This window comes from Lineus longissimus, chromosome 4 (genome assembly GCF_910592395.1).
Source record: "Lineus longissimus chromosome 4, tnLinLong1.2, whole genome shotgun sequence".
Classification (NCBI taxonomy): Eukaryota; Metazoa; Nemertea; class Pilidiophora; order Heteronemertea; family Lineidae; genus Lineus; species Lineus longissimus.
In genome coordinates, this window is record NC_088311.1 from 22188942 (window position 1) to 22209752 (window position 20811).

General features: G+C 40.6%; 4 protein-coding genes across 4 annotated transcripts; 2 read left to right on the forward strand and 2 right to left on the reverse strand.

Moving 5' to 3' along the window:
• The first annotated feature begins 575 nt into the window (after positions 1-575).
• On the forward strand, positions 576-5576 carry LOC135486633 (contactin-associated protein-like 2). Its single transcript, XM_064769579.1, has 8 exons — positions 576-726; positions 1098-1262; positions 1642-1806; positions 2101-2274; positions 2481-2630; positions 4492-4914; positions 5061-5131; positions 5489-5576. The coding sequence occupies exons 1-7, from the start codon at positions 642-644 to the stop codon at positions 5126-5128; spliced, it is 1230 nt and encodes a 409-aa protein (XP_064625649.1). The 5' UTR covers positions 576-641; the 3' UTR covers positions 5129-5131; positions 5489-5576.
• A 194-nt stretch (positions 5577-5770) lies between these two features.
• Positions 5771-9957, reverse strand: LOC135486634 (uncharacterized). Its single transcript, XM_064769580.1, has 4 exons — positions 9847-9957; positions 8694-8912; positions 7620-7859; positions 5771-6947 (listed from the first exon to the last, which is right to left on the reverse strand). Exons 1-4 carry the CDS (start codon positions 9935-9937, stop codon positions 6703-6705), a joined length of 795 nt encoding a protein of 264 aa, XP_064625650.1. The 5' UTR covers positions 9938-9957; the 3' UTR covers positions 5771-6702.
• A 1925-nt stretch (positions 9958-11882) lies between these two features.
• Positions 11883-16321, forward strand: LOC135486913 (contactin-associated protein-like 2). Its single transcript, XM_064770081.1, has 5 exons — positions 11883-13177; positions 14359-14496; positions 14604-14870; positions 15262-15417; positions 15966-16321. The coding sequence occupies exons 1-5, from the start codon at positions 13093-13095 to the stop codon at positions 16028-16030; spliced, it is 711 nt and encodes a 236-aa protein (XP_064626151.1). The 5' UTR covers positions 11883-13092; the 3' UTR covers positions 16031-16321.
• Positions 16317-20714, reverse strand: LOC135486912 (pancreatic triacylglycerol lipase-like). The gene is made up of 9 exons (XM_064770080.1): positions 20625-20714; positions 19893-20218; positions 19368-19599; positions 18930-19169; positions 18454-18560; positions 17819-17948; positions 17405-17519; positions 16926-17111; positions 16317-16444 (listed from the first exon to the last, which is right to left on the reverse strand). The coding sequence occupies exons 1-9, from the start codon at positions 20668-20670 to the stop codon at positions 16360-16362; spliced, it is 1467 nt and encodes a 488-aa protein (XP_064626150.1). The 5' UTR covers positions 20671-20714; the 3' UTR covers positions 16317-16359.
• Positions 20715-20811: the final 97 nt, after the last annotated feature.

Consider the following 20811-nt stretch of genomic DNA (forward strand, 5'->3'; position numbering starts at 1 on the left):
TAGTCATCCTAAAACCATTACCTTATTAATCTTAATTACATGTCACAAAGGGGCGAACGAGAAAATATGAGGTAAAAAAGCGGGCATGGCGTTTTGACTTTGTCATTCCAACTTCTTTAGATATTTTGATGTTTTATTTGTCTATCTTCTGCTTGCTTTATTCATGTAATGTCTTTTAAATGTATATGATGCCACCGAAAAGTCTATTCTTTTGTTGCTACATATACATGTCCTTGCCTTGCCACGGCGCGCGCTTACCTACTAGAATCATGACTACCGGTGTCACCCAATCAAACGATTATTGTTGTTTTTGATTAATTATATATTGCATTATCTCCCAGCTGCCAATGCTGCAAGGTGTTCGCTTTGCCTATCGTTGATCAGGCATTGCTTAGAAATCTACGTTTTCTAAAATGAGTCAGTTCTTCACGATTTGATGAAGATATTCATGCCTGACGACTTTGCTATACAAACTTGTGCAGCTTGCGAAACATATCTTCAAATCCCGGTTCTCGATCTCGTAGCAGGTTTTAAAAATATTTCACCTTCCCAAAATTGTAGTCCACGGTTACTGGCGGGATTGGAGTTACTGGACGCCATGTTCCCTAACATGTGGTAGAGGCAGCCAGGCCCGGACTAGGATGTGCGTAGAGCCAAAATATAACGGTGACCAGTGCCAGGGAAACAACACGGAGGAAAGGCAATGCAACACTCATTCATGCCCAGGTAAGATCGCTATTTGCTTAGAAAGAAGAAGAGCACCTTTCTTGAGCGTAATCCAGTCTTGACCAGTGAATAAGGAGACTGCATATACAGTACCAGCTTTCAAAGTATCCAGTGTGTAAAGACATGGATTATATCATCCGGTAAAGTTTTTTTATGAAATGAAAAATACGGGATACAAGCGCTGTATTCATCCGCAAAATGGCGGCGATTAATGCATGCAAATGTATACATTAGTCTCTTAACTGCATTCTTAAGCATTTCGTTGTTTCCATGATCGCGCTTTCTTTTAGGTATTTTGTTGCAGTGCCACTGCCGAAAAGACAAATACATTAAAGCTGCCAGATATAGTATTTTTTATTTTCTATTTGTAGTTGATGGCTATTGGCAGGATTGGGCGACCTGGGATGACTGCACCGCCGAATGCGGTGGTGGTATCAAAAGTAGGACACGCACATGCATCCCTCCGATGCATAATGGCACCTCCTGTGTTGGAAGTGACACGGAACAGGAACAGTGTAACACTCAACAGTGCCCGGGTAAGAATTGTTAACTCAAATGATAAGGTCCGCGGAAGAAATGTTTGAAGCCTGAAGGGGAACTCTGTTATTACTCGAATATAGATAGCGAAAAAAGTAAGGAGAATAAATTTACCTTAGTTAAAGACTTGGCGAACACTTATATGATTATTCCACGAGTTACAGTTTTATTAGTAATTTTATGTAGTTAAATATTCCGTCTGAAATATATTCTTTTAGACTTGCACGTAGTTTCTTCTTAAAACGCTTTTCAAGAGATCAGAGTAAGCCTTCTAAATAGCCTTCGCCACATGCAGTGTGGTAAACGTAGCGATTCTTCTTCTGCCGTGATGCGAGATGTCATCATATCAAAGCTAACTTTCTTTGCTTTACATGTAAGTCGATGGCGTATGGCTGGCCTGGGGACTGTGGTCTCCATGTAGTGTGACGTGTGACTCTGGTACGAAGACAAGAAAAAGAACGTGCAAACCCCCGGAGTACGGCGGTAATACATGCGAGGGGGCCGACACGGCGACTGGTGCATGTAACGAGGTCACTTGCGAGAGTCAGTAACTTCTTATTTTCTGATGATTGATTTAGTCTTGGGGGGGGGGGGGGGTACTCGTTTCATAACGCAACAGTTCCTTGTCCAGTTTCGATGGCTTAATCAATACATTTACGGTAAGAAAACTGATACTTTTGAAGTCAAGTCATGGTGGTGTTAACTGGCAACTGGGAACATCGCCCTCCTGGTATATACAATGTATAATGCTGCTATTTAATTATCAGAGTGGAGCAGGGTTGGAAAAAGAAGCCTAATTCTTATTTATCACACTTAACCGTTGCATCTCTTCTTCAGTTCCCGGTGACTGGCTCGAATGGGGCACATGGTCAAGCTGTTCCGCCACCTGTACGGGTGGAATGAGGACAAGGGTACGGGAATGTGATTTTACTGTTCATGGCTCCAGGACGGGACCCTGTATCGGAGCCAATTCTACAACGGGTTCGTGCATGAACTACCCATGCGACGATTGTGAGTACACGTATTCTTCTTATTTCTGTCAGTGGTTTCTGCACGAAATGTCACCTTCGCGTCAGAGGATTTAGGCCCGATAATGGAGAATACAAAATAATTCAAACTCTTGAGATCAACATTGAGAATAAAACAATATTTCGATTGCAACAGAAAGATTCTGATGCAATCAAGCTTTAAAAGTAGCGACATTTTCTCATCACCAGATGTTCGTACCTGTACGGAGATGAAGCAGAGAGGTCTGTCTCACAATGCCCTGGTCCAGATCGACCCAGATGGAAATACTGCGGGGGTCGAACCCTTCTATGTTTGGTGCGACATGAAAGCGGACGGAGGTGTTGGTATCACCATGATAGGTAAGCCGGTGAAATGTCCTACATATGACAGAATGTCCGGAGAATAAAGGACTCTATATTATGCACTTTAATCTATGAGCTACACTGTAAAAAGTGAGAACACCTAGAACATGTTCAAAATCAGAACACCTCGATTTGAACCCATTTTTTGAACACGTTCTGAGAACATGTTCTTCATATTTCTGGTGTTCTAGTCCTAGAACACGTTCACAATACAAGGTGTTCTACCAAGGAACACGTTCTACAATGGGACACGTTCCAGAACACGTTCTCCAGTCAAAAGAACATGTTCTAGTATTTCAGAACCTGTTCCTGAAAACATGGGGTTTTCTGAACATTTTAAAAACAAAGATTATCTCTCTTTTTACAATTTTTATTTCAAAATACAAAAATAAACTGACATGTACATATTATCTTGCCTCAGGAAGCTTCCTGACATTTGGGATACTGGCCCTTTTAATAGGTTTCCAGACAGGTACTATTTTTCACTAGTCCCTACCAGCACCTACCAGGAAGACCCAGAGAGGCTGACAAAAACACAAGAAGTCTTTGAACACGTTGATGATTCTCATCCCTACAGAACAATCATCAACTCTAATTAACACAATTCCACTCTGTCAACGCCTTGGTTGTCACATGGACCAAAACGTCAAATTGTACTACAAGTAATTGTACTACAGATTACACAGTCAGAACACAACACTCGGTTCAGCAAAACAAATCCTTGGAAATGGAAACACTCCCAGCAAAAATAGAAATAGCAGCTGCTGTAGGGACACACTAGTAGATCTGAAAGTAAAAAAAGAGAATTACAGGCACTGATAAATACAGTTTTGACAATCCGCCTGGACACGTACATTATGTATGCATCAATTCATGTAGCCATACATGTGTCAGCCTATACATTGATGTGTACATTCAATAGTCGGATGATTGTTGTAGGGTCGCGCTGTCAGTCAGTCTCTTCAAGCAGCTGCTGGCGACGCCTTGGCTCTTCTTCTAACGCTAATATCAGTTCTACAACATCGACTGGCATTACTTGACCAATTGCATGCATTGAAATCGATACAAAATCTATAAAAACTCACCATTTTCGCAGAACAGTTCGCGGCTCAGTTTGAGAAAGTTCACAATGGCGGCGGAAAAATGGAAGCGAGGCCGAGGGATGGTCTCAGAACGCGTTCGCCGTGTGGGGAGAACACCGCGGACGCGTTCGCAGTGTTCCCTGTTCAGCTTGCGCATGTTCACAGAAAATGAGATGTGTTCTGATCCTTCACTGAACACGTTCTGAACACGTCATCTCAGAATTCTTTTTCTGCGTGCCTAGGGAACGTGTTCCGTGTGTGTTCTGAACATGTTCCATGTGTTCTCACTTTTTACAGTGTACATGTATCAAGGGTCGCGGCCTCTATAGAAATAGAACCATGTATTATAATCCATCAGAACAGAAAGGGGCCGGACACCGTTCTTCAGGGGGACATTTTCCACTCCTACACCAGGTTATTTGTCCGTTCAACATTTACCGTTATTGTCATGGCCGGAATTCAAATGAAATTTCAATTACTGTATCGGCAAACAGTCAAGGCTATAATAGTCCAATTAGTTCTCTTAATGTGGTTATTAGAAGGCCTACATCTGCATCGACGATCGATATTTTTATACTACATGTAGTCATCATAATCGTATTTAATCATAGGATTTCATAACTGATTTTAATGTGTGGGAAGCTCCATGGAAGAGAGGAATGGGGTAACTATGTAAACGGCCCAACAGCAGCTTTTCTCAGCAGAATCGTTTTTCTGATGATTTTTCTTTGATATTGTCGTATTTTATGAAATTGCGTTTCGTGTCTTTTCTGAAGGTCACAATGCGATGAACGACACCCACGTAACTAATGCGGAAGGGGCCAGTCACTGCGAGTTCCAAGTGGGACTTCAGTACGCTAACGTCACGCTGGCGCAAGCCATTAGCCTCGTCGATATCTCGGGCCAATGCTCCCAGTATATCAGCTGGCGGTGCTATGCCTCTGCCATAGCGGTGGTACACCGGGACGGGACAAGCACTATATTTAGTTACTGGTTCAATCGCAAAGCGGAAATCCGCCACTACTGGGATGGATCCGACCCAACCTCGGATATGTGCGCGTGTGGTTTGAATCGGACGTGTGCGGATCCCGAAAACGCTTGTAACTGCAATTCGAATGACGAACAGTGGCGACAGGATGACGGGCATATCAGAAACAAGCAGGATCTTCCAATTACGAGCGTGTGTATCGGAGAAACTGGTATGCCATGTAAAATGAATATCATTCATACTGATATATATTGGACTTGTCGGGGGAGGGGTAATAGCATTTTTGGAATGTTAAAATCGCTTTCAACAGTCCAGCAATATTAACACATCCCATACATAAATGTCTTGATATTTTAGGTGGAGGACCGGGTGTAGAAGAAGGCTATTTGATGATTGGACTGTTGAAATGTTCTGGCGAGGGATAAAACGTGAGTAACGATTAGTAAATGTCTCAATTGCCAGTTTTGCCGCTTTAACCACCCTGAACTTAATGCCAACACTTCGCACTAACGAACGAACGTGTGAGAGGAGAAGAGGATACGACTTTTTCGAGGATGCGCTTAAAAAGGCCATGTGATCAGTTCTGTTGCTATGATATTATAGAACGAGTTACAGAACCATAAAACTTTTATCGAACATGTAGACACTGTGGTTTCCAGACAAAGTTGAAACGCGTATTTGAAATTGACTTGAACTCGGCATTTTTCATGCACAAAATATGATATGTTGCTTTAGTGCAAGATTTTTTTTTGTTTTTAGATTTCTCGACATTCTTTATTTTACAGGAAGAAACATCGATACAGTGACAACGTGAGATCGACATAAAACATTTAAGGATAGCGTTCTCTAAGATGACATAGGATTTGAATTGTGTATTGAGTAATTTGCAACCTAACTTGGACTACTCTTAAGCAGATGTCATTGACAACAAATCAATGTGTTTTCTTTTTCAAAATTTCTGTCATTACATAGGCCTACTTGCAATAACCACTGAACATTAACTAAATACATGTACGTGTACTAGTACAAAAGGCGGTGCAATCAAAATAGATCCTTTTTATACACGCATAGACAAAAATATGTAGACGCTTACAGTGATTTAGTTGCCAGAAATTATATAAAATCATGTATATTCTTTATTCCTCTCCCTGTCTCTCGTGTTCTAAGATGAATCCCACTTGACCCAATGGAAAACAAGGCAGAAACATTTCAAGAACAACTACCGGAGTGGAAATGTTTTTCAACTGTCCAAAGGATAGAATATAATGTCCGGGTTATACATGTACAGTGATTCTTATCCGCTTTTAATATCTGATGTACATGTTTTATACCAGTCATGGCATCTATATAGATGTAGAACCATGTCTACCAGAATTCGGTAGAATACCAAGTTCCGACACTTTTTTCCAAGGGGACATCTTCTACTACTTCATCGGGCTTTGTTTGGCTCAGTTCACTGTGACCGAGGCGAAGCAATAGTGGAGTCTCCTGCTCGTTGATGATTGATGCGTTCAATTAACAATGTGGTCAACGGTTACCTATAGACACAACCTCTAAAGACGGTCCTATTTCAGAAGTACTTTGCTCGCTAGGGGGCGCACTCGAACAGTTTAATTGCTGGATTTGAGCGCCTTACAAGTTTTTATTGTATGTATTGTGTGTATGAGAGATGGCATCTGCTTACATTCAGTTTTATGGAAAAACTATCTACTCAATGAGAAGATTATACTTAATATAGGTCTCAATATACACAACAGCAAATAAATTTCTCACTATGCAGTACTAAAAGAGTTCTTCTTAAATTAAAAGATCAGTAAGTTGTAATATCGCCCGGCCTGCCATTTCCTTTGACACAGCACGTACTTTTGGACACAGCAGACGCTACGGCCGTTGTTCTAATGTTTTAGATTAGACCAATGGTGATACATGACGGACTGCCAATCGGGAACGAATAAAGGCTTACACTTTGCGGAAAGTCTTATAAAAGTCACGTATCGCATTATGTTTCGATACGACAGTCCAGGGTGAATGGTGGCAAAACCGCTGATGCCGAAGCCGCGCTCGTGTAGTTAAAGAAGTCGCACTCTCTTGTTTGAGTTGTGAAGTCGAAACTGACACACGTCTCTGCTTTGAAACACATCATGGCGCAGTCTATCCTACTCCTGACAGTCAAGACCTGGTACTTTTGAACAGGCTGCATGAATGGAGGAGAGGCAATGAAGTTCCCAAAGCGGTCACTGTCCGCTGAAGAAAAAAAGGATTATGAATAGTTGTAGCAGTTTTGATAAAATATGATTAAAAGAAGTTTATCTATATATTGTGCAGGTGATTTAAAGTAGCTATGATACAGGATGAAACCAGAATTATTTCCCCTCACACGAAGGATGCACAATAGAATTCTATTGTGCAAGGGGAAATCTTTCTGGGCGACCCTGTAGTCACTTTAGAAAACCAACTTATACCTATATGTGCGCCTACCTCCTGGTCGAAAATCTTGTCGATAAAATTATATATTCTTGATTCGCATTAAGTTTCTTAGAGGTCTACATGTACGCCTATACAGACAATCTCTACAAAAATATTTGAGTAAGGATCTGACTAGATCGTGTACAAAAATGTCATACATAAATGTACGTGACGTCGTATAGGGAACTACATGCAGATCTTAACTACATGTAATAATCCGATCGGGTACAGATGTAAACATGCAAAGTATGCATGTAGCTGATTGTATTGTGGAGATATCTCAAAAGTCATAACTTGAGTTTCTAACACTTTACAAGGTGTTCACGAGCACGTTGGAATTCGCATGTTCAGCTTACATTGATTCAGTATGATGAAGATGGAATGCATTTTTTACAGAATCGTATTCTGGCAAATTCGAACTGGCTATCAGGGCATTTTCTGTTTACTTACAGTCTGTCGTGTTACTATAGACCTCCACCTGACAAATCAGTACGTGTAGATCGAGCCTCGGAATTTGCGTTTCTGTCATAACTGCGACATACCGATATGGATCGTCGATGAGACAAGTCACGATCTGCACCTCAAACGGCTTGCTTAATATACTTGGTTCTCTTCGAAAACAATTTTTTCTGCCCCATTTAAATGCTGGACGTTCGTTAAACAACGACACGCGAAAGCCGACCTGTTGGTCTGGAATGAGATGATTTGAAAATCAAAACATAAATTAGGCCTAATGTTTTGTCATGACTGGTGTTATGTTTTTAATGTTTCCGTTTCTGACCGACCGTTCCATCTCACTAAATGTTGGAAACGCTATAAAACATGTTTGACGAGTTCTCCGTGCTAAAACAGTGAAATTCTTGTTATACATTCGAGATTTGTATTTTCAAGCGGGATCTGAATGTACTTTCCTTTATTTTACCGCATATGATACCCTAGACTCACGGATCTGAGACCGTTTCTGTATATGCAATCCCAGCTCCAACGACCATTGCCATTCGATGCCTATCAACATTGTTGAATCGGGATGGACAATTGGTCAGCGACATCAATTTATCTAATGGTTTATTCGCCTTTTGTATCAATTTCATGTTAAGAGTCAAGAATGGCAGGCCTACAAGGATTCCCTATACTTTATCGATGCGTTTTCTGTCAGTGAAGTTTCCTAGCTTACCAATAGACCTAGGTTAATAGACAGGGAAATTGATCGACTGCACCATAACCACTGATATATATATGTAGTGGTTTGGTCATATGTAATCAGTTCATTCCCAATTCTTGTGGAGAGTTTGATATCGGCAACTTATAGCCTAACTTATGCGATCATGGCCGCTTAAGAATCATATACCATAATCCCTGAGAATACAATAGGGCCGGACACTTTTTCAAGGAGGATACTTTTTACTTCTACACCGGGACCAATAAACATTCAGCACGAGACAGATAGAGTATTGCGTATTGCGTCACGTCAGACACGTCGTAGCAGGCTATACTGACACTGACACTATAACTCATTATACTCACCTTTGTGTCCTCTAAAGGTGAAAATGATTCTCCCGACCAGTATCCCCTTTCCCAAGTCCACAAACCAATAACGACCAGAGGAACTCATCAGGCTGTTAATCTCTGGACAGGTCTGTGCAGGATTATTCCTTCTGCCATTTACCGGTATGTCCCATTGATCTAAGGTTCCGTTGTCTGCAGGCCAGACGCCTGTAGGCTTATTAAACGCCAAATTTTTACCTAAAAAGGACGAACAGTACGTCACTAATCTTTTCTAGAAAACATGTGACGGAAACGATGAACCTGTAGCCGAACCTCTCTATTGACGCGAAGCAGGACAGATGTCGACTGTGCTTGTAGAAACAACTGTTTTGCAATTTAATTTCGAACTTTCAAATTAATGGCTAAATATTTAATGTTTTTGCAATTTATTTCATCAAGAAATGCCATCATTCCTGAACTGGAAGTGAAATTATTAATGAAATATATTTTGCAAATAGATTTGAGTATGGTATACAATTTACGAATTTTGATATAAAGACAACGGTTTTACCAATGGCGTTCAACATGCATGCGGGTATTGGTTTGTATTATGCATGTAAATACTGTAAATATTTGCTAAATTATACGGTTATGTACATCAAAAGTTTCTTCATCTTAGACTTTGTTTCTAATGCTTTATCAAGAAAGGCCCACTTTTGTAAAAAAATACCCCTGCTGCTTGAACATGGGGTGGGCCAACGACGATGCACATGTGTGACATGCGAAGGGCCCAAGGAGGGTCTAAGGGTAACTCTGGGTATTAGCATCACACCTTATTAACCCCATTCCACTATGGCCTTTGATCTTTAATGGCCTATTTTGGGAAGCCCTCGTATTTTTCACCGGTTTTCTGGAAATTCGACCTTTTAGACAAAGCGGAAAAAAAGTTGCGGACAATGTCGGAGAAATCAGGAAAAAGTTAGAGAAACTGTCAATACGTCGGAAAAAGCCTCAAATTAGTGGAAATGGCATGAAGCAAACTGTGAAAGAGGAATTATACCACTTCTCCCAAAGGATTGTGTATTGAAAGCAAATGCAATCGCTTTGAGAGTCACGATGGCTTCGACCTATCTACGGTAATTGACAGTACAACAGGCGTGGTAAAGAACAGCAGATGAGGATTTCTTCTTACCGATGCATGCTCCAATGGTCCCCTGAGGGAAAATATGAAACACGGATATCGTCAAGGAGGAGATGGTGAAACGTAATCCGGAGAAAGGCATACTTGACCAACTCGCCCTTTGATTCTCCTGTCAATGACCTATTCTTGTCCCAGTCTGCTCGTGCTGTGATTCACCAATCTCGTGCAACAGGCCAATTTTAATGAGGCTTGACTTGTGGATTGTGCGATAACATAGTGGTATGTTAATAATGCATCAACTAACTTAAATGAAATAAGTGCTGTTTGTAAAATCAACAACTCCTCTCATTTTTTGGAGCAGGCCGAATTTTAAATGTGTCGTAAGTCATCGCTGAGGCGTCACAGCAATAAGGCAGCGTATTAAATTGACCACTCTGCTGATTCGAATGAACCAGTTATTCGAAGAACAGTGTGGGTATAAACAGCGGAACTAGCGTTGATGTGTGGATTCCAAACAGCTGATATGGGACTTGAGTACTGTTTTCCTTTCAGGAATAATTACTCCCAGTAACGGATACCTGAAATCTACATGTTTGTTGCTACTTTTGTAGAAGAACTTTTTTGATTAAATTCTTGGCTATTAATTTTTCAAAAATCAAAAATGGCGTTTTTTGACCCATTTGGTGGTCACGTAGGGTAAATGTAGACAAAGACAAGGTCGTATTTTTAAAACATGTCTTCCCACTTAATTTTGCCAACTAATTTTTAAAAAGTCTGTTTGAAAAGGATTTAGAGAGTCAGGGAGATGAAACATAACCAAAAACGAGGTCGTTTTTTGAAAACGTGTCTACCCACTTAAATGTTTTAAAAATCATCATGGACCTTCAACAATCGTATTCTTTTTTTAAAATTTTCGACACATTTCACTTTACGCACGACATGTGCCCATGAAACAAGAGTCTGTAATTAATTTGATAACTTTATAAATAACTAACTCTGGTTGAGTTAGAATGAGACCCAAGAGATATGGCCAATATAATCACCTCGAAAATAGTAGCTGGTTGTTGTAGGCGTGACTCGGCAAGCATGTTTGAATAGCCCTTCTCACCTTTTCCCAGCTGACGAGCAGTCTGCCTTCCAGCTGATAGATGAAATGTTGGTGCATCAAAACGGATTATCGCTGCCCGTTCTGTGTCTTCTCTAATACGTGACGGATCGTCGACGCAGGATAAAACAACTGTCTTAGTTCCTTGCCAAATTCACATCTTTGTCTTCATTTCCGTATTTTCTCAGGTGGTTGTTGGCGTGAACGGGAAGCAGGGCGTATAGTCAGGCTCTACATCCGTGTAATGATGCACTGAGGCGGGACAATTTCCTCTCACCGCGATTTCAGCAAAATTATTTTCATTACAGTATCTGAAGCTGTTCTGGAGTATCCATATTTAATATTACATGTATTTCACTATTGATACAGAATATCCTATATTCTTCCAGGCTGATCATGATTTTACTACACCTTTCTTTTTTGCATTTGAGAGCTTGGTCAGTTGCATAATATTCGCTTTTACTATTTTATTAGACGTTTATACATGTTCTAATACTTACAATGTATTTACATATTTTATACACTTGTTCTAATACTTACAATGTATTTACATATTTTATACATGTACATGTACTGTACCCTTGCCTTGCCTTACCTTACGTTAACAGATGCTTTGTTCTTCGTTACTAATGCAGCAGATTTTTTCAGGACTTGCAGGTACATTTCGTACATGCATACAGAGACACAATTTTCTTATATAAAATTCATATAAGTCTTATTTTATATAAATTTTTCATAAATGCTATATAAAAATTGATATTTAAAATTTGGCTATATAAAATTTATATAAAGAAAATCTGTTATTAATGTTATATGAATAATTTCACACAGATTTTATATAAAATTAATAAAACATATTTTTTAAATAAATACTTGTATATAGATCATATATCAGAGATTCTATATAATTTTTTTTTGTAGATTTTATATATACATATATCGAAATTTGAAATAAAAATTCTGTTTTATTTATATTATAAAATCTTTATATAAAATTTATATACATACAAAGTTAAGGTTTATTTTACTCGCACAATTTTGCCTGTGTACTACTGTTGATGACAAGGAGTAGGATTTTATAAATGTTGTTATTGAAGAAAAGGGCGCAAGTGAAAAGTGTCATTTCATAACTATTAGCGCTCAATCTCACGTGGAAAGTAGAGAAAATAGCATGCTGTCTACCTAGTGTGACCACACATGGTCACTGACACGGAAATCTGAATTTCCTTGGAGGCCAAAAATTAATTTCGTGCCTCGGCGAACCTAATAGAGTATGCGTTATTCCTTACAAGATATCATGTTGATCAGAATAGTATAGGTCATTACTCAAACGTCTATAATAATTACGTTCAAGGTCCCTAAAGACCAACTTTTGATTAGATCCCAACACCATTTTATTACAAGTTTCATGAATATTTTATTGGACAGTGTTGCGGTTAAAGCCCCATGCTATTATTTTCGAGAAGCTAACCTTTTATTAATTAGCCAATAAGTTAGGTACAGTATTCGATATTCGAGTTGATGGTAAATGCAGTGGAAAGCTGGTCGGAATGTCCTTTTTCCTTCATTCTGTGCAAGATTTTTTTAATATTCCGGTTTCAGGTTATTAACAAGAATATGTTTTATACGCTTTTAAAGTTTTACATGGATATTCTTATACGCTTGCGGGATGGCCGGTACAGGAAAGTATTCATAGCCCACGTGATCCTTCTTGTTATAACGCATGTTTTCTTCTTAGTTGTGTGTTCATGTCTTATGTTTTGTTCTCGTCTGTCGCCATGAACGCGCCGCCTAGCGTCTGCAAGCGCTGCTTTCCTGTTCTATTGATCGACATGTAAGATACCCCAAATTATGAAAATATTTTGATTGCCCCAAGTCTTTTCAAAATCTAAAGCCGTACTCTACGCTGTAAGAAATAGGTGAGGATACACTTGCCAATCTTCTTAAATCAAACGATTGTACCAAATATGTGCATTTGGTAGGATTTCCGGGTGATACATCGGCGAATACAGTCTGACGTTAAGACTTCCTTTCCTTTGCAAATCCAAGGAAGTATGCTGTTTGACCAACTACATGTATTCTTCAAACCTTTCTCAATTTAAGTACCAGGAGATTGGCTCGCTTGGACCGACTGGGGGACCTGCTCCAAGACCTGTGGTGGAGGTACACTGACCCGAGAGCGGCAGTGTAATATGAAAACCCACGGAGACCTGACGGCGCCATGTGAAGGCAAGAGCAAGGAGAATAAGGAATGCAATTCTTTTGACTGCAGCACAAGTAAGCGAAAGGAATTCCTTGCGTATGACGTATTCGTATTGGTTTTACGTATTACTAGAGTTTTCGCCAAGCCCTCGAAACGTCCACGTGAAGCAACCAGACGTAAGATCAATCCGGATTCGTCTGACGAGAGATTGAATGAATGTATTGTTCAATATATCACTAAGAATCAACGACGTAATCGAACACGCTTTAAAAATATATCACTGTCATCATATTGGGTACCTCAAATCATGCGATGAAAATCTGACCAAAATATACCACACAAATTCGGAGATTGATGTACATGTACATGAACGTGCCTACCACTTGTACATAAGGAACGACCACACAAAGCATGTGTTGGCCTTGCCTTCTGTCCAAGTAATGACATTGAATTCAATAGGTATTACGTCACATCATAACCGATTAGTGAAGGGAACACAATACTGGAATACAATGCTCTGAATTCACCGATCTATAACCATTCATTATTAAACTCGAGGCAAGACTCCACCAGTACAATATACATTGAACAAGCCAAGGTCCCTGATAGCTGTTGGCATTGGGGAAGAACTAATCCTTTATGACCTTGTAACCACTATACACTTTTTCTTAGATTTTGCTGAGAGGTGGATTAACTCCTGTGGCATGGAGCTTCGGAATCTTCGATAAAAACGATTGCTTGAATAAAGTGAATATCCATTGGCCTGTTTTTCTGAAACCTTCCTAAATGGATGGACATCACACTGTTACATGCACGTCTGCCCACCAGAGAACTTGGTGTCATCCACCCATTGTCCATCCTGATTGAACAGTTTTATATCACATCGAACGACAATGCGCATGATATCAAGAATGATTAATCCATACTTGATTATATTACCTTTTTATGGTCTCCGGTAATTAGCATATTAATTGTAAAAAACAATAAAACTATGTTGCTACTTGAACTATTTGGGAGTCAGAATATGTTAGTAACGTGATATACACATACTAGTAGTGAATACATTCACGAGTAGGAAATATTGATCAAAAGCCCACATACGGAGGACCATGACAATATTTTTGACGTTCTTAACTATTATGTTGCATTATTTCTGTTTCGCTCGGCAAAATAATTATCTCATCAGTGTCTTGCAGTTCTTAATAAAATGTCAACAAGATTGACGACGTTTTAAGAATCCTCCTTTCACCTTCAGGGAAATCATGTTCAGTTCTTTACGGCCTCGGCTTACGCGACAGTTTAAAGGTGACCATAGACCCGGACGGCAAAGGAGGCGTGCATCCCTTTAAAGTCTTCTGTAACATGACAGAGGCTGGCGGATTGACACAAGTCGGTATGTAAACTCTTAAAAATAAATAGATAACAGATGGTAATTTGACAAACTGGCATAAGGTTTTTCTGTTGTCAGAATGTCACTGATTATTTCTCGCCTCTCTCAAGGCCACGACCGGACGGAATACACCACGGTGAAGGACTGGGAGGGACCATGCGATTACTACGCTGGTCTGACGTACGACAACGGTGTGACAATCCCGCAGATGGTCGCCCTGATTGACATCTCAACTTCCTGCAAGCAGTACATCTCCTGGAAGTGCAAGTCTGCAGCGTTCGATTACGCATATGATCAAAATGACCCGGACGCCAAGAGTACGTATTGGAAGACTCGGGATGGAAAAGGCGTGAAGTACTTCGGAGGGGCGACTCCGGGTAAGCCTACAGACACGTTATCATAACTTAAGTGTAGATTTGAAGTGAAACGTCTAGGTCTGAAAAGAAGATAGAGCAACTGGGCAATATCAAGGTGGATCCTGCTACCAAGCGACTACTGTTCAACACAAGAGGCTAAGCCGTTGGCGATCTAACTGCAGAATCATTGCTGTGTCTCTGGCCGGTTCTTGTCACTTTTTTCTTGTTCGCGCAGTTTATTTTCTGTATAAAGTTGACCATCTAAAATACCTATAAAAAACCTTTGATGATGAGCTGCACATGCAAAAGTACGTGCCAGCGAAATGGCGACAGAGGTAAAGAGCTTGATCAAGGTGATATCAATAGTACGTCCTGCACTGAATGAATATTTATTCTGTTTTTCTTCTCATAGGGACGGCCAACTGTGCTTGCGGTGAAGATAAGTCTTGCTTTAAACCAGAGAAGAAGTGTAATTGCGATACGAATGATAATGTATGGCGGGAGGATGCAGGGTACCTGACCAACAGTCCTGATCTACCAGTGAAGGGCTTCTGTGCAGGAGACACCGGTAATAAGAAATAACTAGCATTGTACCCGTGGCGCAGGCAGGTTCAAATGGGCTATACCTTGAATAGATTGAATTGCAATGAAAATCTAATGCAATATCACTTGGCTTCCGTGAGTGGTAAGGAGAATTGACAGTGTCCGATTAAAAATCCCTCATTACTGCTCCGCTGAAGTAAATTTCCGAAAATAAACATAACGTTGCATCAGGATAACATATCATCTGCAAACGTGCAAAATTTCGAGACGAAACACTACCCCCAAATGGCACTTTATCGAGCCGCCTTATAGTATTATGATATAGATTACATATACATGTACAAAATGTACTCTCTTTGCTTACTTAGGTTTGCACAGAATGCACAGAACGATTCCGTTGTATTTGATAATAATTTCCACTGATCCCAAATCGGCCTTTGAGGACAAGGTAACAACCAGAACACCGGAACAAGGTCACGTCATTGAGCACTAAATATAGGACTTTTTCTCCAGACGCCCAATTTTACTTTCACTACGGTTTGAAATATGCACTAATTTTTTATCTTATTTCAGCGGGACCGGAAGAAGAAGGAAAGTACATGGTAGGGCCACTGACGTGTACGGGGGAGAAGACCTAGAGCTACACCTTGTATTCATCGTGTTTGCCATTGGGTTGCCTGGGTGAACTTTAATTGGTAAAATTTACAACAACGTGTACATTTTCCTGTACATCTCTGTGTATGTACAGTACATCTGCATGGAAGTTTCTACCGGGCACTATACAGCTGAAGACCAAGATGGCGCTCTAGATTCTGTGACTGAATAATACAATATTGTAAAAGTAAAATTGAAATTGGCACTGTCCATTTTGAAAACCATATGACAGTTCATCTAATGGGTTCATAATAAGGAACTGACGAAAACACAATATATTTTTTTCCTTCTTGTCAATAAATTTATTTCCATATCAGCATTTACCTTTGGCGTGTTTGATTCGTGTTGGTGTGTTGTCCCGTATTGACATGCCCTTTAAACAGAACCACTTCGTATCTCTGAAAGGGTATAAGTAGCAAGTGGACCCTGGGTTTGTCGATGCATATGGTAAAAGGGTGCTCTACAACGTACTAGACGGCGGTAAAGTGCATTAAAACCGCCCAGTTTGATATTTCCACGCCTATATCGATACGCCTGTGTTTTAGTACTACTGCCACGCGTAGCATAGCACCAGAACTAGGAGGAAAAAAACAACAAAACCAAACAACTTTCAATGTCGGTATACTGACGGCAACATAGCCACTATAAGAGGTTTTCTCATTTCCATGTATCTTGATGTTTACTCTCTTTTCACGCACATTGATTTTCAGACATAACTTCCCCGGTATATACAGTATTGTTATCGAACTCGTTGATTGACCAAACATTTTGTCATGTTCGACTGGGGTCCATTTGATTAATAAAATGTATGGATAAGTGGATAAATAAATAAATTGATGAATGTTGTACTAGTTGCAAGTGACAAATGCGTCTGCATACCTGCTAAACTTTCCCCCAGGGGTGATTTCAATATACTCGGGCAGCCAATGGTCCATTCCATCAGTCCATACGATCCAAGACGAATGCTTCTTGTAGGTAATCTCTATCTCGGCGATGTCGTTCACCTCGTGAGAGACAACCACCACATACTCATGGGGATTGCCTGGGCGGAGCTCGGTATCATCGCTGACAAAATGCAAGACCAAACACTCACTGTTGAAAACTTTTGCGCCACAAAACGTTTGCTATTCGCGAAAATTTCTAAAAAGATTAACTTTCGCGATTTTTATTTTGGCGGAATACAAAATGTCTAGGAAAAGTTTTCCAATAAAAAGGTTTTTTCTCGCAATTTTGATTTTCGCGAATCGAAATTATTCGCGAAATCCACAAAAACCTCCCGCGAACGGTTAAGCAAAAAGAATTGAAGAAGGATGTTATTCCAGAATGTATAGGGAATAAAATCTTGTTTAAAAACTTACTGAAAGAGTTGTATTGGATCACTGACATTGCCTTCCGTGCCTATGAAGGTGATAATGATCTGTCCTTTAGTTTCACCACCCGCGGCTGTATCCAATGTCACACCATAATGTAAGCCTGGCGCACGAAATAAAAAGCAGATAATGGCAAGGTTTATAATCAGTCAAATTCAAAATTGGTGGAGTTCGCATTCTAAAATTCATCATTGTGTCTTATTTTTGGAGCCCGTGACCCTGATTTGAACATGGTCGTGTTAATCAATCTAGATGACCACCGAACTGCAGTTACATGTACATTACAAATGCACACACGTGCATTGAAGTTCACTCAAGATGGTTTGCTAGATTTCTCAAGAAGTGCGTCATCATGAAGTGTTTTCTTATACATGTTGTAACATAAACTAAAGTTATTGCTACCACAATATGGTTCCTGCGCTCTCGTCTTCATGAAATATTTCCCCCGCGCATGCGTGATATTGACGTCATATCCCATCTTTGCGCAACGTCTGTTCCCACAGGACAAACAACGACCAGCATTAAACTCATCCTGCGAAAGAGGAGAAAATGTATTTATGAATTTTTACGAGGCTGGCTTTGAATGGTCAAAGTTTCGAGATTAAACATGTAGCATAAGAAATGCTATGACATCTTTGTTGCAGAATAACACTGTTTACAGTGTATAAAGCACCCTGCTTCATTTTCGTGCCAGCGGTTACCATTCTCGTTTGGCTTGCAATGGTGGAAACCATGAAAGCCGGCAAAAAGCAGTCATAACATTTCAATGATATTGAGTTGGAGGTGTTTCAGAACAGAAATTGATACCAAACTGTCGGTTTTGGCCTTCACTTTCACCCTCGCGGTGTTTGATAAGAGAACCAATACCTTCAATTCGGAATCGATTCCTTAAACAGCTGTCGGCATACACTGCCGCAGCTATTGATGACGAATATTAAGCCGGAGAAAGGGGCATCATTTTCCACAACCGATTAAACGGATTGCACTCCACCAAATGTGAAATGTGTCTCCTAAAGTGAACTAATACATCAACATACTGTGTTGTTGCATTGGTAAGCCACGAAGATGCAGTTTGTAGATCTGATAGATTCGAGGTATAGATCATGCGACCGACTGTGACTGCAGGTCATGGCATCCATTGCGTCTAAAAATAAAAAAATATATATGTATGAAAAAACCAACAACATATATTTTCTTCCTTAATTGTCGTGGAAACATGTAATATGTAATACATTGTATAATACGACATTTTGACAGTTTTCTATTACAAAACACTCCCCTGTCGCGTAGTTCGTCCACTGGCAAGTCAATGTGTATTGATCGATGCCGACCTATCTCCCCCTTTAAAATGTCTGGATACGACTTCATCCACTAAGATACCTTTCAAAGGAAATCACCATACCATAGCGCCATGCATGTGGTGCAGTTCAGGACACGTCACTTTGTATGGCACTAGCCTGAAAGTGATCGAATGCACTAGACGAGAACACCAGTCCAGCTTGTTCGAACTCACCAGTTACCTTTCCTTTCAATATATCCGAGATGAGCGAGTCAAAGTTGGAACTGCATCCTGGTTGTATTTGGCCCCCATTGATGTAGAAGTCCGCATGACCGACTTCGGAATACATGCCGTACCCGCCGAGGTAGATAGGTTCGCCGTTAGTGTGGACGACGCCCACGAAGTTGGCATCCGTGGAGTCTAGACGCACCTGTGGGGCTCCTCCGTCGAATAGTGGATCAGCAGGATCTAGACCTGGACGTTGATAGCGATTAATATGGAAAGACGGGTTTTAGATCTTTTAACAAACCTTTTTCGGCCAACCGAATATTGCATATTTGTGTTGACTGTTCTACACTGAAAGCTTTAAAAAAAAGCTCAAAAACCTTTATTTTCAAGATGTGTAACCATGCTGACTGACGCCATTTTAAAGAATTTGCGTAGACGAATCACCTGTGATTTGTCCCAGCTTGCTGTCCAAGTCCTCGCCAGCATAACCGGCAATATGCGCCCCTAAGCTGTGGCCGATCAAGTGCGTTGTCCAAGGGTTCGATCCCATCTCAACCATGTGCTGTATCATTCTGTTCATCTGCCTGCCAACCAAGCGGGTGTTGGCTGTCGCTTGCATGTAGTGAGGAAACGTGGCGCCAGGGCCCCAGTCCACTATGACAACATTCAAGTCGCCCTGCAGTGAAATCATGATGCCACATATTTTGTGAAAGGAACATATAAGTACGTACCTAAAAAAAATGTTCTAAAACATCTCAAAGTAAATTTTGTTTTTCTTTCATTTATTAAAAAAAAAGTAAACAGCCTCTCCCCCCCCCCCCGACAGACCGTCGTAGTTAGTGCTTCGTCGGTCGGAGGGCTTGCGAAACCTGCCTGCTGCCAGTTAGTGCCGTTCTCGGACATAGTGACCTACATTTTGTCATGTGGAATCCGTCGGATTGAATTGTTACACCGTGGAATGTTACTAACCTTTTCCAAGAGAGCATCTACCATTGGTTTCACCCAATCTGCTGCACCAGTCTGGGCAAACCCGTGGATGAGAAACACTACATCCTTGGCAGGGTCAAAATGCGACAACCTGAGACTGGCGGAGTCATTGTATCTCAGAGGGTCTGGGACCTCATTCCCTCGCGTCATTAACAGGAACTGTGTGCCAACGACATCGGGCGAATCCGGTAGGATACCTTCTGCGTTGTCGAACGGAGCCGAGTTGTTGAAGCAACCGATCCCATCAAAGCACACTTCACGATAGTAGACTATGCGCTTCTGTCGGGCGTTTGGGTTGGCACAGTTCACTTGGAAGAGAATAGAGTGACAACTTGTTCTTGCAGTATGACATCTCATAATACTTCAAGTTAAAACAACATCGGCTGGTATACCCAAATTTGTATGAAAACTTGAAATTGTGAAAACCGTGTTTGTCAGAAGAATGGTTTGGTGCAGTTCCGTCCGGTATGCAAGGAATTGGTAACCGCTTCTTTCTTACTTAACCAATGACAGAGTCACGCGTCTTTAGAATGATTCTGCTTCCACTTGAGATGACAATGCACTGTCGTGAAAGATTTGACAACGAGAGACTGCGATTTTTTTTCATTCAGTAAATATTAGAACTCGATGATTCCAAGGACTCACAGTAGAGGCAATGGCAATATGAAACATACATTATCATGTTATAAAGAAAGGCTTGAATCAGTGTCTCACCTAGAGGGAGAAGGATAAGGGTAATGCACCATAGTTGGGTTTCCATTCCGAACACCCTGCGTCCGTCCTCACAACAGTATCATCACTGCGTCAGCCAATTACTTATTGAAAGTAACGGTGTTGATGATAAGGTGTAGTAATGGTGCTGATAGGGAAATGTAGGAAACCTTGTCAAGGCCTCTAGTAC